Raw genomic sequence first — 12350 nt, 5'->3', positions numbered from 1 at the left:
AATGTCTGGTCTTTGTCTGTGGGTGGCTCGAGGGGCCGTTGCACACCCAGAATCCCCAAAATGGAGATCGATGCCATTAGCATCAAAAATGGCTCCAAGTGTTTGACCCACTCGTTCCTGAAAACGGCCCTTCAGACCGTTTTCACTTCCTGATCTGGCATAGCCAGAAGGGAAAAGGGAGAAAAGAAGGAAGAGATGGATTCTCTGAAAGATGGAAGCTAGCTTATATAGCTAGCAAACAGTGAGGCCTGACACCTAGGAAACCGGGCATCAGCCTGGATGGCATAACACACCCAGGCCGAACCTCACCCCCCGAAATCGTATTCCCTGGGAGTCGATCCTGCTCCTGCTCCTGCGTGTGCAACTACACCCTAATCCTCGAAACGGGATCCTTTCCACTAGTAGCACCATAGTCCTAGTCGAGGTTTCCGATCCGGTGGTCGAGCCTCGGGATTCAATTGGTAGCATTTAGCTGGTGTGTGTCCTATAAAAATATAGTACTGGCATGCTCCGTTAGCTGTTATCGGACGAGCTTTCTAGATAGCAACGTGAGCTTCGGCGGTGATTCCTTTTAGTGGTACGTTTTGCAATTTAGTCTTATTAAAATTCACTAAGCTAGAGCTGTATGCAATTCCGTCATTTATAATCCGCTCTACGTATTAAAGAATCTCTAAGTAGTATTAGTAAAAATCCTTAGCTGTGATTGTACGGGAAGGGTCCTTATAACCTTTAAGCTTTTTATAATAGGTAGTGATAAAGTGGTAGAAATGTCCGTCGCCGTCGCCGTTAAGCTATCGAAAAAGGGTATTTATAGCGACGTATAGTGTACTAATTAGGTCGAGTTCATTCGCGGTGTAAAGCGCTATTAAAGTGTTTAAATGAACTCTATAGTAGTGCTAAAATCGGGCTTCTTTATTTCAATAAGTTTCTAGAAAGCCTTATTAAGAGCGTAGATACCATATCCTCGGAAGAGCTTAATAGCCTACTCTATAAATTCATCCGTAAGCTCCACGCGCACCCCCTAAGACCTAACCTACTATACGAAGGAGGAAGATATATTAGTGACGAGATATCCGGTGATCCAGATCGAAGTGTTTTGCCATTTTCTCGCGATAGCGAGATCGGTCTTCGGTGGACGGGGGATCTTACGGTCGATAAGACGGTGAAGGTCGAAGCTTTTCAGATACTAGACTTCGAAGCCACCTTTGTTCTTGAGAGGATCCTAGAATTTGTGTAGTGTAAACGAGCCGGGATCCGGGAGACCGCTTGTCTAGATGATGTTTTCATCTTCACCGAGAAGGGTACTCCATTCATCATCCACGGTAGGAGTCATATTGAAAATGAGATAATACGACAGCCGCTTATAAGGCGAACTGTATAGAGCCGGCCAACCGCTTATAAGGCGAACTAGCTAAGCTATAAGACAGCCGCTTATAAGGCGAGCTGTATGGAGCCGGCTAACCGCTTATAAGGCGAGTTAGCTAAGTAAGCTATTGGTGACCGCTTATGAAGCGAATCGGGTGCCAGAACCTACAGCCACTTATGAGGCGAACTGCAGCGCCCTTTGGTGGCGAAAATGGTAAAAACGATGATAAAAATTATGCAAAAGCGATGAAAACGATGAAAAAAACGATAGTTTTTAAGCAGAGAAAGCTCTGTGAAAGAGAGGGGGCTTATGACCTGATCTAGCATAGCCAGAAGGGGAAAGGGAGAAAAAAAGGAAGAGATGGATTCTCTGACAGATGGAAGCTAGCTAATATAGCTAGCAAACAGTGAGGCCTGACACCTAGGAAACCACCTGGGCAGGCATCAGCCTGGATGACATAACACTTCCACATCTGACGGCAAAGGTTCGAGGAGGAGGTCCGTTGTGGTCATAGGAGTACCCATTTTGTGTGGTTTGAAAAAAAAAAAAATCCTTTACGAAAAAGGTGAAACTAGACCACCTAGGTATCTAGGTATTTACACATGTCTGCCACAAGGGTACCTTCCCAATTTGGAAAGAACGCACTTTCCAAATTGTAGCTTCATGGTTGGGTTCCGAGAATGGGCTTCTGCTAAACCCACGCCCTGGTCTAAACTTAAGCTCGCTTCTATAATCGACTGTGAAGTCTAAACGATCAAGCGATTGGGAGTATTCCGCGAGGCGCCCTGTCTAGGAAAAGGTTACTTTTCCGTGAATGCCCCTGATGTATATATTGATTGGCAGAAAAGATCTTGCTTGGCAAAGGGAAGCAAGATCAATGCTATTGGAGTAGTCTAGTCTCCCTCAGATAATGAAGATCATGCTGGTGTAGCTAGCGACTGAGCATGAAAAAGGAGTTTGGCTAGAAATGAGCATTAAAGATACTATTCACCATCGATAAATGTAATTTCATATTTTGCACTTGATGGCCAGACAAAACCAACAAATGGTTCCATAACTCAGTTGGTTAGAGTGTGGTGCTAATAACGCCAAAGTCGAGGGTTCGACCCCCTCTGGAACCACGATTTCCATTATTTTTTTCCAAATACCAAAAACTATGACTTTAGGGAATTGATAGAGCGACATCCCCTTTGGATAACTACTGGGACACCCCTGCCTGATCTTTTAGTACCGCCTTCCTAATTGGGCCCAACGCTGGATTCTGCCAGTGCAGAGTTTTCTACCACATAATTCTGCCACCACTATAGGAATTCAAGTTTATATAGTAAAAAGACACGTATTTTGATCAGAAAAAAATCGTACATTTCTGCCGAATTAAGCATTGGTATGTATATTATATACTCGATACATTGATATTCATCCTTTTTAACCTCGACGCGTGTGTTTTTGGCCCCTTCCACGTCTATATTCGCGTCTTAGGACTCGGTGCTAGGTATGGTGCTGCCCAGGTGGGTATAGGTGCTGACAAAAGTGACTTGTTTTTACTATGTGTTTGCATACAAATTGCAGGTATCTGCTGTCGTCCTATAGTGTTAGGGGGTAGTTTGATATGAAGGCGGTGTAAAACCTCTTAAGGCGGTGAGCACAGCGGTAGGCAGATGCAGGTGTCGAGGTTAAAGCGGTACCCAAAATAGGAAGGCGGTACTGAAAAATCATGGGGTGTCCTAGTATCAAAAGGTGTCCCTCTAACTAGTTACCAATTCCCTAAAGTCATAGCTTTTTGTATTTTGGAAAAAAATAATCGAAATCGTGGTTCCAGAGGGGGTCGAACCCTCGACTTTGGCGTTATTAGCACCACACTCTAACCAACTGAGTTATGGAACCTGGTTGTGGTCGACGGCCAAATGTATTGCTCAATGGATCTATCCACAACGATTGTTAACTATAATCTAGTCACATGTCTTCCATAGCTAAAACATAAAACATACAATTCTTTGTTTAGCTGGAAGCTCCGCCTGGTGCTTACCAGTCAGCTGGAGCTTCCCATTCAGGTGCAAAAGATGCAGCTGGAAACTCGGCAGCATCGCTCTGGGCCGCTTTTCCCAATTAAATTGACCAAAAATTGGAAGCAAGTGTAACAATATAAAGGGGCCCAAGCGATGCAGTATCCTGCCTTTGAAGCAAAGGTCCTCTCGCGACATTTAAGTAGTGATTGATGACCGGATAGGAAATACATGCCAATCTTTATATGATGCTCGATACTGCTCAGTATCCCGGGATCCCACCTAGGCAAACTTGCTTGTCTCGTTCTCACCCTACTCACCTCCATCACCTTAAGTCACCAGTGCGATTGACCATTTCGTCCAAGCCAAGGGAATGTAGGCTTGATGGTACAATGTGTTCATTTCAAATCAAGAAATCCGGGCAGGTAAAACTATGTCGAAAGCTGTGGTTTGTAGCTCTTCGAACATCGCTCTGCCCAACCAATCATAGTATCTATCAACAGATTCTGGAAAATACCTTTACCGATCTCAAGGTCAGCTGGGATGCTTACTTAGGCTTCCTTAGAAGCCGCGAGGCGTATATCACTGATTGAAGGAAAAAGTTGAATGCCAAACCGGTATTTTCGAGCGAACAGTGGAAATTGAGTCCACAACGATGAAAAATGCTTTGTTTGAACTGCACAAGATAGCACCCACGCGATAATGATATACAGGCCCCGGAAGAAGCAAGCCGCGCGCACGCACAAGCGAGAGGTAGTGAGACACGAGCAAAGCGCGGTCAATCTCCCGATCTTAACGGGCGCTCAAGGTGCTCGGATCTCGGCCGCATTTCCGCCCCTCACAGTGAGGCTCGACGCAAGTAAGAAATCGACCAATTGGAATGCCAATGTTGCACTGTGCATATATTCCATCGGCCGACGGGACGTTCCATTATACGTTCGAAGCCAGTCGCTGATTTCAACACGCTCGTGTCTGACCGGGCTCCACCGTGGGAAGGGAAAAAGGGACGCCTATGTGGTGCGCCAGACTTTCACTTACCGCTAGTCCCGTATTAGTCTTCGCGCCGAAGGAACAATAGCCTGTTAGCTGTTGCGCCCTGGGGGGATGCTTCCGAGCTTTCTCCTTATAAGTCGGCCAAGTTTTGCTTGGCGTTGCTCGAGTTGCTTGATTCCGGGTGGCAATCACAGCCCCAGGCTACCTAGGCTGACTCTCTCGCGTCACAACGAAGTGATGGGTTATTTTCGAATATGGCTTAGGATCCTCGCCAGGAAAGGCTGGCTTAGACTTGACGACTCCTCATATCTCTACCGCAACCACGAACTGGACCTACCGTGTCTCCTTATTTCATTCCAGCTATCGGAACCGTCTGGCTCGTCTACTACCGTGCCTGCCATGTTAAGGCCACGGCTGCTAGTAAGCAGCTTGATGCCGAGAAGACAAAGGTATCTATCACCGGGTACGATACTCAGTTATTAAAGTTGATCTTTAAGTATTTCACCTCTCGTCTTGTTGCCACTGCCGGTTATTGGTTTACTAATAACGTCTTCTTTTACTGAAACAAGCTCTTTCAGAGCAAGTTTATCGTAGTCGTCAGACTTTACTCTACATCTCTTATAACCGATTGGCTCCAGGGCTTTAGAACTTGATGAGTATTACCGCTTCTCTGGCTGCTTCGTAGTTCGTTGATAATAAGCTCTACGGCCGAAAAGGGATGTAGATTATTAGCTTTAAAATATGTTTTATTCTCTTCATGATTCCCGCCTTTCTTTTAAAGTACGAGTCATCTGCCCATATCCATTCCGTTCCAAGTGATATACTTTCTCGATTCCTTTTTCAACCAGTTTAGCCCGAACTGCACCACCTTCCTCATCGCTGCCGAGGTTTTCCCCACTCCAATCCGTGGCACTGCCCATGGCCTCGCTGCCGCTGCCGGAAAGCTCGGTGCTCTAGTCATCGCCGTTGTCGGATCATACAATCCCACCCAGCAACAATACTATATTGTCCCTTGGTTCGGTTTGGCTGGTATGCTGCTCACTAAGCTTTTCCTGCCGGACACCACCGGTCTCGATCTACGCGAACAACAGCGTCGCTGGTTGCATATTCGCCAAGGTCGCGAGCATGAGTACCATGGCCCTGCTGTCCACCGCAAGCATCTTTCTATCTGGGGGCGCTGGATGGGCAAGGGCAAGCACTACGATGCTGACCTTGGCTATCAAATGAAGGTCAAGGAGTGCCGAGCCGAGTGGGAAGCCGCTATGGCCGTCCGTCGCGAAGATAAAGACGCTCTCTTCGATATGGATGATGTTGATGAGTCAATTCTCCACGGCTCTTTGCATACCTACTTGAACTAGCCCGATGATCCGCGGTGTGGAGAAGAGTGAGGTCGAGCCTACCGCCCTGTTGGTACCTGGGATGATCAGGAGCAATCGTTGTGGATAGATCCATTGAGCCATAAATTTGGCCGTCAACCACAACAAGGTTCCATAACTCAGTTGGTTAGAGTGTGGTGCTAATAACGCCAAAGTCGAGGGTTCGACCCCCTCTGGAACCACGATTCCTTTTTCCTCTTTTTCTCTTTTTTTTCCCTTCTTTAGAAAAAAAAAAAAAAAAGTCACCCTGACTCCAGGTAAAAATTTATGATTAGTTATGTTACGATCTGGATCTGATAGATTAGTTTGCTTTCTTCGATTTGTTTGCTAAGCGAGAAGAGACAGGGTTTGCATCGTTTGCACTAGATCTCGGTTTGATTAAGCTTTCATAAAGAGAGCTCGCCAGATCCCTTGCTTCCTTTCCTTCTTTCTTCCCTGTCTTTAGTATCTTGAATTGATGCACTCTCTTGCTTTGGCTTGTAGATCTGGCACGTCACAAGTTAGTTATATAGTTAAAGGTATGGGGGCGGTGTAGAGGAGGGCTATATCACAGTTCCATACAGAATATAGTATGTACAGTATTATGTGTATGTGAATATATATAGGGGATTGATACAGCCACCCCCCCTTGGATCGTAACACCCCCCCCCTGCCTAGGAAACCAGGCATTAATTTTACCGCCTTCCTAATTGGATACCGCATTTACCTCGACACTTACACCTTCCTACCGCATTCCTCACCGCCTTCAAGGTTTTAGGCCGCCTTTGTGTCAAACTGCCCCCTAACACTATTGGACGACAGCAGATACCTGCAATTTGTATACAAACATATAGTAAAAACAAGTCACTTTAGTCCCATGTATGTTGTAGGACTCGAGTAGCAATGAATCTGATAATGCAATTCTGGTTTACACACATTAACCTGCCTTCTCCCAACTCATTTTTTCATCTGTATTTGCACCAAATCATCAGTTTTAATCCTTTTTTTTTCATCATTTCCATCCTGCTTTTGTCATTTCAGTAACCAAAATGGCCTCTTTAGGCCTGGCATACCTTGATTCGTCGGATTCCGACCCTGGTTCGGACTGTGAGATCGTCCCCGAGTCCCCACCGGCGCTACCAATCAGCGAGTCTCTACCCACACTGCCAAGCACCGAGATCGTCCCCGAATCCCCTCCCGCGCTGCCAAGCACCCCGCAAATGCCGCTCCCACCACTCAGTCAACAGTACGATACACCAGAGGACGGAATCAATGCGATCAACCTTCTCGCCCGTCCGCACGGCTTTGCGGTCTCAACCTTACGCTCAAAAACCACAAAGCGAGGTGTTAGGAAGACTGTTCGCCTATACTGTGACCGCGGCCGTATGCAACGAAATCGGCGTCCAGATGGTGATCCTGAGCGTAAACGACAAACCACTACGCTTGCAATTGAATGTCCCTTTACCGTATCGCTTCGGCTGAATCAGGAGACGAACCTTTGGCATATCACTATTAAGAATCTCGAGCATAACCATGGACCCTCGCCGGCATCAACACATTCACTTCAACGTCGCTAAGAGGTCTCTAAAAAGTCGGAAGAGATAAAGGAAATGTTTCAGCAAGGCCTTCCTACCCGTAAGATTGTTACTGGGGTTCGCCAGGATGAAGGATCTTGCATTGTCCCCCGTGATATCTACAATCTTCGGAGAAAGGTTCACTTGGAATTCCTCGCCGGCCGCACGCCTCTCCAAGCATTACTTATGGAACTCCCTAAGGACGGTGACTGGATCTTTCGATACGAAGTCGATAACATGAACCATATTACCACTTTGTTTTGTATACACAAGACTAGCATTGCTATGCTCAAAACAAACCCTTAGGTTATTTCCATGGATTGTACGTACAAGACAAATCGGTACGGTTTACCATTGCTCGATATCGTCGGATTTGCTGCCACAGGATCAACCTACTATCTTGGCTTCGCCTTCATAAAAGATGAGAAGGATGATAGCTATGAAGTCGTTCTTAACTGTCTTGCTGAGGTATACGAATCGCTCGGCCTTGATCCTCCCCGTACGATCCTTACCGATAAGGAACAAGCACTAATGAATGCCATTGAGACTATCTTCCCTTCTACAAAGAATATGATCTGTATCTGGCATATCAACATATATATTTTGAAAAAGGCACGTCCAATCCTTCGAGATCAGATCGCAAAATCCCGGATCGAATCAACCACCCCGTCAAGCACTACGCCGTCAAGCACTACGCCGTCAAGCACCCAGCATCAAACAAAGAAGGACCGAGAGAGGGAGCTTACCCAGAAGGTAGATGAAGGGTGGAAGAAGATGCTTAAGCGCTGGAACCGGATTGTGTATACCACTTCACCCGAAGTCATGAATCAGTAGTGGGAATACTTCAAGGATAAGTATGCCGATCCAATCTTCCAGCCATTAATTGACTACATTGAAAAGGAGTGGCTTAATGACTGCCCTAAGCGGTTTCTCCATATCTATACATCCCAATACCTTCATCTCAATAAGGTCGCGACTTCTAGGACAGAAGGAGCTCACTGGCTAATCAAGCAGGACCTATAAGTGTCAGTCAATGACCTTCTTATTATCCTACAATGCTTCGAGCGAGTTGTTAAGCTTCAATTTGCTAAGATTGTCAATGAGATCGAGAATAACAAGATTCGAAGGCCAACTAGTGTTTCACAACTATACCGCCTACTACCTGGACGAGTCTCTTTCAAGGCTATTCAACATACTAAGGATGTTCACGACAGATATCTTCCAGAAGGACAGGAAGGTAAACCTCCAATTCCACCAGTATGCACTTGCAATTCGAAGAACACGGCTGGCTTCCCATGCATTCATATCATCAAGGCGCATAAAGATGAGGATAACAGCCTCGACCCTGAGTTATTCCACCAGCATTGGCATTTGTACAGTGTGTCTGCACCACCAATCAATCCTATCCTTCTACTCCAAGATCCCCTCCAGGTTCGACGACGAGGGCGTCCACGAGGAGCGAGAAACTTCATCACCCAGTCAGCCACCCAGCAAAGCACTACCCAGCAAATCACTACCCAGCAAATCACTACCCAGCAAATCACTCAGGTTATTCCATCGTCACCAGATCCCCTCACACAGGATCGATCCACCCAGCGAGATCCCTCTGGATTCGAACACGTGCTTGCGCAGGAACGAGGACGAGGACGGGGACGAGGACGGGGACGTGGACGTGGACGGGGAGCAACTGTGACAGAGGAGGGTGAAACTGGTAGTGCAGGCCGAGGACGGGGTCGAGGACGGGGTCGAGGACGGGGACAGCGCGCGCGGGGACCTGGTTGAGAAGCTCATTTAACCTGTATGTGTAAACAAAGCTTAATTCGACAGAAATGTACGTTTTTTCCTGATCAAAATGCATGTTTTTTTACTATGTAAACCGGAATTCCTATGGTGGTGGCAGAATTATATGGCAGAAAACTCTGCACTGGCAGAAAGTATGGCAGAATTCGGTGTCGCACCCGATCAGGAAGGCGGTAAAATTAATGCCTGGTTTCCTAGGCAGGGGGGGTGTTACGATCCAAGGGGGGGTGGCTGTATCAATCCCCTATATATATTTTGATCGTTTTCTTTTCTTTAAATTGGAATTGATAAAATATAGACCTCCTTTATACTATTTTCTTTAGTAAAACATAGGATAAAGGTTATAAAAACAGTAAATAGTAATACGTCTTGTCATGCTTGAAATATATTGATTATACAGATGAAAGTCTGTACAGCATGTATTGTGAGATCAAAAATAATATATGAATAATACTATGAATGTGGAAATTCCAATAGACTGTGAAAAGTAATGATTGTTTTGTCTAATCATCTTCATACATGGAAAGAAGCATCTATTTATGCTTCTTTTTCGTATACTCCCACCATGACAGATCAGAAAGAGTCGGTGAGAGTGAACGACATGGACTCGGTGACAACAACGCAGGAATATCCAAAGACATGACTGAAGGCAGTCTCAATTGAAATCGATGCAGTCAGATAATGACCTGTATGCTGGAGACAGCAATGTCATGATCAAACTGCATACAGCTAATGGATCTAGGCTTCTTTTGGAAGGAGCCTGGATGCCAATCCTGCATAGCAGAGATCTGCAGGATAACCCCACGAATTAGGGTTAGCGTTGTAAAGATGAAAATGACCAGTATTAATGGAAATTAACTGGGATTTTCAACAAAAGAGAGGTATAATATAGTTCCTAACCTCTCTAGTCCCCACCAGCTGGAACCCGAATTGTAGATCGATTTTTGAAGTCATAGGAATTTGTTTTGAAATATAATGCGAAAATATCCACACCTTTCAACAGATGGTTCCATAACTCAGTTGGTTAGAGTGTGGTGCTAATAACGCCAAAGTCGAGGGTTCGACCCCCTCTGGAACCACGATTTCTTTTTTTTTTCTTCTTTTTCATGTTACCTACCAATGCACTTACACCGCAGACTGATTTTGACTCTCCCTTTGACCAAGAACAGAGGCGAATTAGTGGTCGTTGAACAAAAGAACGACACGTGGTTCACGTGGTTCCAGTCGACTCATCCACCCCAACGAAATCCCAGCTAACATCGCCCGCAACCTATATATACCCTTAGGTCTACAGGAAGGTCAGTCGCTACCTATGACTTTAAACGCCTGTGGACTCTGCAAAAGCCGTGCTCAGAAGTCCTATTGGCCGCGGGTTGTAGGTTATCTGAGATGAAACTAGGATTTGGATCATAGTGGCTCGAATTTTGACACCTACAGCAAGGGGTCCATGACTCAGTTGGTTAGAGTGTAATACCAATAACGTTAAGCTGGGGCCCCCTGGAACCACGTGTCGTTTTTTTGTTCAACGACCACTAACTAACTCACCTCTGTTCTTGATACGAAGGGAAGATGATGGCAAACCAGGTCCTAATAATAGAATACTACTTCTACTAGACTAACCTAGCCGTATATCTTCCTTCCGTCCTATAACTTTACGAACTAGGCCTAATAGAAGTTGAAGTAGCTCGAAAATTAATACAGGGCATCAGTATTCCGGATATGGTAGATAGAGCCCAAAGCCTATCATATCGTGGTATACTATGCCTTCCTACCCACTCGAAATAGTAATAGAAAGAAGTTATAGGTTCTTATGTAGAAAGGATCAAGTATACCTGGTCCTCTAGGGCGTTAAGTGGTAAGCTAGGCTATTTGCTCATTTAGAGGAATCATAGTAGATAGAGTCCTAAACAAAATGATATACAGTTAACCCACTATATTAGAGAAAGTTCGATTCTATATCACTTCTGCCCCAGAGGTACTCTAAGATAATAAAACTAAGCTGGTAGTGACTAGCCTTAAGAAAAATGGAACCACCAAGTATGATACTATATTCCGTAGACAGACAACTTCGAGTTTCCTAGCTATTTGCGGCCTTGGGGGCCATTGCCGCCAGATGATATGCCGTAATGGTAGTGATTTGGGACCATTGTGAGGTGACCTACGGAGGGACGATGCTCCAGATTGAAGAAGAAGAGAGAAGAAGCTATGGATAGCTGCGGAAGAGAGAGATGGGCAAAAGCCCCAAGAGGGAAGCATGTGACACTGCCCTAAGGGCCCACCCTGCGGACCTCTCTGACAAATATAAAACGAGTGGACTCAGGAAGCTCAGCTCGAAGGTATCATGATTCTTTTGCCAGTCCAAGGCCAGGCATCTATTTTCGATTGAACCCTTGGGCGCTATCCCTGCGTACACCATTAGAAGAGAGAAAGCCGAGCTGCAGGAACTCGGGAAAAAAAAAAAAAAAAAAAAAAACAGATGAAAATGCTAGACAGAAATGATAGATGAACTTGGTGCTGCAGAGCTTCTCTTCCTTCCTTCCCGTCTCTCGCTTTCCTCGAAACACAACACCGAGGGTACCTCGGAGCATCTTTTTTCTTCAACACTCAGTCTTTCTCAAAACTGATACGCACGGATTTACTTCTACTCCTCATCGGGCCAATTCACCACACCCGTGAACTTGCAACAGCATCAGTGCAAATACGCAAATAATGGATACTCCTAGTGATGAAGCCGTGCAGACTTACATGGAATACTTCCAGAGGAACACAAGAGCCTGTCGCTTTTTACCGTTTCTGAAAGACTTGATCTACTTCCTTGTTAATGATTTCGATATCAAGAATGATGCATATACTCTACCCACTGCTATGACCGAAGTGACGATTTCCGAAGGGAAAGTCCGTGCCCAGGCTGTGGATCGACTGCTTGATGAGTTCAAGGACGACTTCGACGACCCCCTTAGTGAAGAAGAAGGGCTTGAAGGATACGCATACGTGAAGCGTGGTGTTCGGAAATCCATCTGCGGAGCACAGAAAACATGCATATAGAAAATATATCCCACTCATCTGTGATCCCGACCTCCCAAACACTGGTGTCTCGCTCTTTCCCATACTCAGCACTTGCCTAACCACTATCATCCCAAGTTCCCCGGGCCCTTCCTTGTACTCGACCTCTAATCCATCTTCGACTCACGTTTCGTGCCTCACTCATTTGCTATATCTAATCTCGACTGCCAAGGTATTCCTACTGTTTTGTTGGAAA

General features: G+C 45.6%; 6 protein-coding genes across 6 annotated transcripts; 5 read left to right on the top strand and 1 right to left on the bottom strand.

Moving 5' to 3' along the window:
• Window positions 1–5119: 5119 nt before the first annotated feature.
• N7489_002007 (uncharacterized protein) lies at window positions 5120–5720 on the top strand (the record flags this gene model as incomplete). Its single annotated transcript, XM_056707762.1, has 2 exons — window positions 5120–5142; window positions 5216–5720. 2 exons carry the CDS (start codon window positions 5120–5122, stop codon window positions 5718–5720), a joined length of 528 nt encoding a protein of 175 aa, XP_056572064.1.
• A 1046-nt stretch (window positions 5721–6766) lies between these two features.
• On the top strand, window positions 6767–7294 carry N7489_002006 (uncharacterized protein; the record flags this gene model as incomplete). Its single annotated transcript, XM_056707761.1, has 1 exon — window positions 6767–7294. One exon carries the CDS (start codon window positions 6767–6769, stop codon window positions 7292–7294), a length of 528 nt encoding a protein of 175 aa, XP_056572063.1.
• Window positions 7295–7327: 33 nt separating this feature from the next.
• On the top strand, window positions 7328–7597 carry N7489_002005 (uncharacterized protein; the record flags this gene model as incomplete). Its single annotated transcript, XM_056707760.1, has 1 exon — window positions 7328–7597. The coding sequence occupies one exon, from the start codon at window positions 7328–7330 to the stop codon at window positions 7595–7597; it is 270 nt and encodes an 89-aa protein (XP_056572062.1).
• A 9-nt stretch (window positions 7598–7606) lies between these two features.
• On the top strand, window positions 7607–8125 carry N7489_002004 (transposase; the record flags this gene model as incomplete). The annotated part of the gene is made up of 1 exon (XM_056707759.1): window positions 7607–8125. The coding sequence occupies one exon, from the start codon at window positions 7607–7609 to the stop codon at window positions 8123–8125; it is 519 nt and encodes a 172-aa protein (XP_056572061.1).
• Window positions 8126–8864: 739 nt separating this feature from the next.
• Window positions 8865–9149, bottom strand: N7489_002003 (uncharacterized protein; the record flags this gene model as incomplete). The annotated part of the gene is made up of 1 exon (XM_056707758.1): window positions 8865–9149. The coding sequence occupies one exon, from the start codon at window positions 9147–9149 to the stop codon at window positions 8865–8867; it is 285 nt and encodes a 94-aa protein (XP_056572060.1).
• A 2651-nt stretch (window positions 9150–11800) lies between these two features.
• N7489_002002 (uncharacterized protein) lies at window positions 11801–12136 on the top strand (the record flags this gene model as incomplete). The annotated part of the gene is made up of 1 exon (XM_056707757.1): window positions 11801–12136. The coding sequence occupies one exon, from the start codon at window positions 11801–11803 to the stop codon at window positions 12134–12136; it is 336 nt and encodes a 111-aa protein (XP_056572059.1).
• Window positions 12137–12350: the final 214 nt, after the last annotated feature.

The sequence above is a fragment of the Penicillium chrysogenum genome (assembly GCF_028827035.1).
Source record: "Penicillium chrysogenum strain IBT 35668 chromosome Unknown utg000001l_segment0_segment0, whole genome shotgun sequence".
NCBI classification, from domain to species: Eukaryota; Fungi; Ascomycota; class Eurotiomycetes; order Eurotiales; family Aspergillaceae; genus Penicillium; species Penicillium chrysogenum.
The sequence above is the reverse complement of the archived record's forward strand: the minus strand, read 5'-3'. Positions and strand labels throughout refer to the sequence as shown.